This window comes from Heloderma suspectum, chromosome 6 (assembly GCF_057233095.1).
Source record: "Heloderma suspectum isolate Gila_16-S chromosome 6, 16-S_ref, whole genome shotgun sequence".
Classification (NCBI taxonomy): Eukaryota; Metazoa; Chordata; class Lepidosauria; order Squamata; family Helodermatidae; genus Heloderma; species Heloderma suspectum.
The window spans coordinates 80,730,499-80,733,923 of NC_139463.1; the positions used below are offsets into that span (position 1 = coordinate 80,730,499).

At 43.5% G+C, this 3,425-nt stretch overlaps 1 protein-coding gene across 1 annotated transcript; it reads left to right on the plus strand.

Annotated features, from left to right (window-relative positions):
* Positions 1–2,234: 2,234 nt before the first annotated feature.
* Positions 2,235–3,179, plus strand: LOC146341421 (olfactory receptor 6N1-like). The gene has a single exon (XM_084807438.1). The coding sequence runs from the start codon at positions 2,235–2,237 to the stop codon at positions 3,177–3,179; it is 945 nt and encodes a 314-aa protein (XP_084663564.1).
* The last annotated feature ends 246 nt before the right edge of the window (positions 3,180–3,425 follow it).

Below are 3,425 nucleotides of genomic sequence, written 5' to 3' on the forward strand. Positions count from 1 at the left end.
TTAACAAACCAGATGCTATTTTTTAAGCATTTGTTAACTAAGTGATCTCCATTCTCTCCGGTTTTTGCAGCCATAACTTACAGACCTTTTTCTCAAAAATTGTCATCGAAAGGTAATCTTAAATTGTGATGGTAAAACTTGCTATAGTATGTGTTTTCTTCAGAGGTTTCCCATGATAGTATTTCATGACACTGCAAGAGCACTTGTTTTTTACATAGGGATTCCATACCTGGAGATGTTTAGGATTTGGGTTGTACATTAGGGGGCTGTTATGGAGCCCCATGGCAGAAACCAATGGGTGTACTGTGAAGAAGCCGGTTTGTAGCTGTACGGGAGGTAGCCTGCAACCCCAGGTACAAATCATGATAGCCCTGTAGTCATTTTCATTAGCAATGTGGATGTCATATCACTTCATGCCACATGGGCCCTGATATTCATATCAATTTGTGGATCCTGGTTAAGAATGTGCAACTCATTGAAAGAAAATCAGTGAATTTTCACTGTTGCTCCATGAATGCATATAATTTAGATAAGGACAGCAGCTGGTTCTTTTTCTAAAATTCTCCCTTTCTAGTCTTGATTGTAAAATGTATGGCTGCATTCCTTTAGGATCCATGGCTCTGGAGATCCATGCACTAATATTTACAGAACATTTGTCTGAAATCCTGAATGAAAAGTCGGGGCGGGGGTGACGGCGGGAGAGATCATGCAACTGCAACATCTGAATGTTAGCTTTTCTTTTGCTTTTCTTTACAGCCCAAACCTGAGTGATTTCCCCAAAGCACATTGGAAAATCAGGTAGTTTGGGTGTTTTTAGACTGTGGGTTTAAATGTGCATCATCTTAGTGTGCTTTGTAAGACACCTTCAACATCTCAAATTGGCTGGTGATATATGGATATTTTAATACATGAAAATGAATATAAATTCCGCATTGTTTTGTAGGCTCAAACTAGACAGTACATTCAATGCATGATTACATGTGCATAGTTCTACTTAAAGGAAGAAGCTACTGCTATGAGGAGGGTTCCAGATTAGGATCGAGATGTTCAGGAACCCTGGAAAGTAAGTTTCTAATTGCACAGATAGCAGCTGTCCCTCTTCAGGCAAATAACAGGAGCTTTGTGGGGAGAAATGAGGTAGGGGGAAAGAGTTAACACTCTGGTCTTCAACCAGTGTTGCACGTCCACAAGTGAAGGTTTGCAACAAAACAGTGTATAATGATAATTTACTGGATGTCAAACCCAGAACTCTACTCTCTTGTATGCATCCAAAGATGGCCAAAAGTAGGCGAAGGGGGTGGTGACCCACCTCTCCCCTGCTTTGAACTGCCTCCCCCCACCCCTCCCAGACCTAAATTGATTGTAAATAAATGGATGCATAAACCAAAGCACTGTGGTGGTGCATGGCACTTCTTTCCCCTCTCTTCTTCTTCCCTGTCGTCTCCTCCATTGCCAGTTTGGAGAGGAAAAGGTCCATTCAGGAGCCCTATTCTGTTATTCAGAAACCAACATGAGTAAACAAGTGAGGAGGCTGTGTGTGCTAGCTCTGCCCCTCTGTCATCAGCTTTGGTGCCCTCTACATGTGCAGGGCAACTTTATGAAAAGAAGGGCCTCCTGTATTAATGGGGGCTATCCACACAATCTGGAATGCCTAAATGGGATAGGTCAGGGGAAGCTGGAGTGGGGATGGAAATGTAAAGATGGTGGGGATGGCGGCATGAAGGTGGGAGCGGGGAAGCAGCATGAAGGTGGGGAGGACAGTGCAGGAGTTTCTTCTGTGTGGGGGGTGATATTGTTGTTGTGTGTGCTTTTTGTTGGGTAGGTGTCTGTGTGTCTGTATGTGTAAATGGGGCTTATGCGGGGAAGGGCTGTGTTTATGTGTATGTGTGATTCTGTGGGGTGGTTGTGTGTGTGTGAAACTGGGTCCTATGCTGCAGAGTTGGAATCAGAGGTGGGTCTGAGATATGAACAGATTGAAGACCACTAGCAGCATGGTCCTGATCAGGATTGGAGGCCCCCATAGCAAATGTGATCAGATGTTTAACATACCACCTAGTTTGGCTCTGACCATCTATGCCCAACTTCCTCACCTCCCCCGATTTCTCCGAAGTTTTTATCTGAGTTTAATATATTTACAAAACATTTATATTCCTCTTACCACACCTTTTTTCTTCCTTCTCCTTTGTTGAATTGTTACACCTCCTAGTTAGAAGATCTAACTGAGAGGCACGAAAATGAAAGCAAATAACTGGACAATGGTAACCGAATTCATAATCCTCGGTTTCCCAAATATGCGTGAAGTAGAGCTCCTGCTTTTCTCTCTCTTCCTTCTGATGTACTTGCTTATGTTTTTTGAGAACATTGTCATCATCCTGGTGATTCGATTGGATTATCGCCTTCACACACCCATGTATTTCTTCATTGGCAACCTGTCCTCTTTGGATATCGGTTTCACCACTGTCACTGTGCCTAAAATGCTGGTCAACATAGCTACTGAGAGTAGAACAATATCCATCCCTGGCTGCTTTACTCAACTCTACATCTTCTACTTCCTTGGTTCAGTGGAATGCTTCTTGCTGGCATCAATGGCCTATGACCGATACCTGGCCATTTGCAACCCACTCCACTACACCACCCTGATGAACAAACGTACATGCAGCAAGCTAGCCTTTAGCTCCTGGTTGGGTGGCTTCCTGGCACCAGTGTTGCCCACAGCTTTCCTTTTCCGGCTGCCTTTCTGTGGCTCCAATGTTATCAACCACTTCTTCTGTGATGCTCCACCTATGTTAAAGCTCTCCTGCAAGAACATCTTCGAAGTTGAAATAATCAATTTCATTGTGGGGTCACTTGTGTTGCTAACCTCCTTCTCCTTCACCATTGTCACCTATGTCTTCATAGTTAACACCATACTACACATCCCTACCTCTGAGGGGCGGAAGAAGGCATTCTCCACATGTGCTGTACACCTCACCATTGTCATCGTCTTCTTTGGCACCACCATCTTTATGTACATCCGCACTAAGACAATTCGTGCTTTTGACTTTAACAAGGTGGTCGCCGTGTTCTACTCTGTTGTCACGCCTGTCCTCAACCCCATCATCTACAGCCTGAGGAACAATGACATTAAGCAAGCCGTGCAGAAGGTGCTGTTTCACAGGAAAGGACCCATGTCCAAGTGATCATGGGAAGGAACCTTTGGATCTAAAGGAGTATAAGCATTTGTCATATATAGGGGAAATATATGTTTATTATACTTACCATTTGTATTTCCACCACCTGCCCCACGGCTTCAAAACTAGAAACGTTCTAGCAGCAAACATAACAATATCTGGTAGCACCATAAAGAGTAACATTTTTTATGTGTGTATTGTAAGCATTAGGCTGTAATCCTATACAGTCTTTCCTAGAGGCACAGTGTGATTTTA

What these genes read in the sequence shown, in the direction of transcription:
- LOC146341421 (XM_084807438.1), top strand. Translation starts at nt 2,235, where the DNA reads ATGAAAGCAAATAACTGGACAATGGTAACCGAATTCATAATCCTCGGT.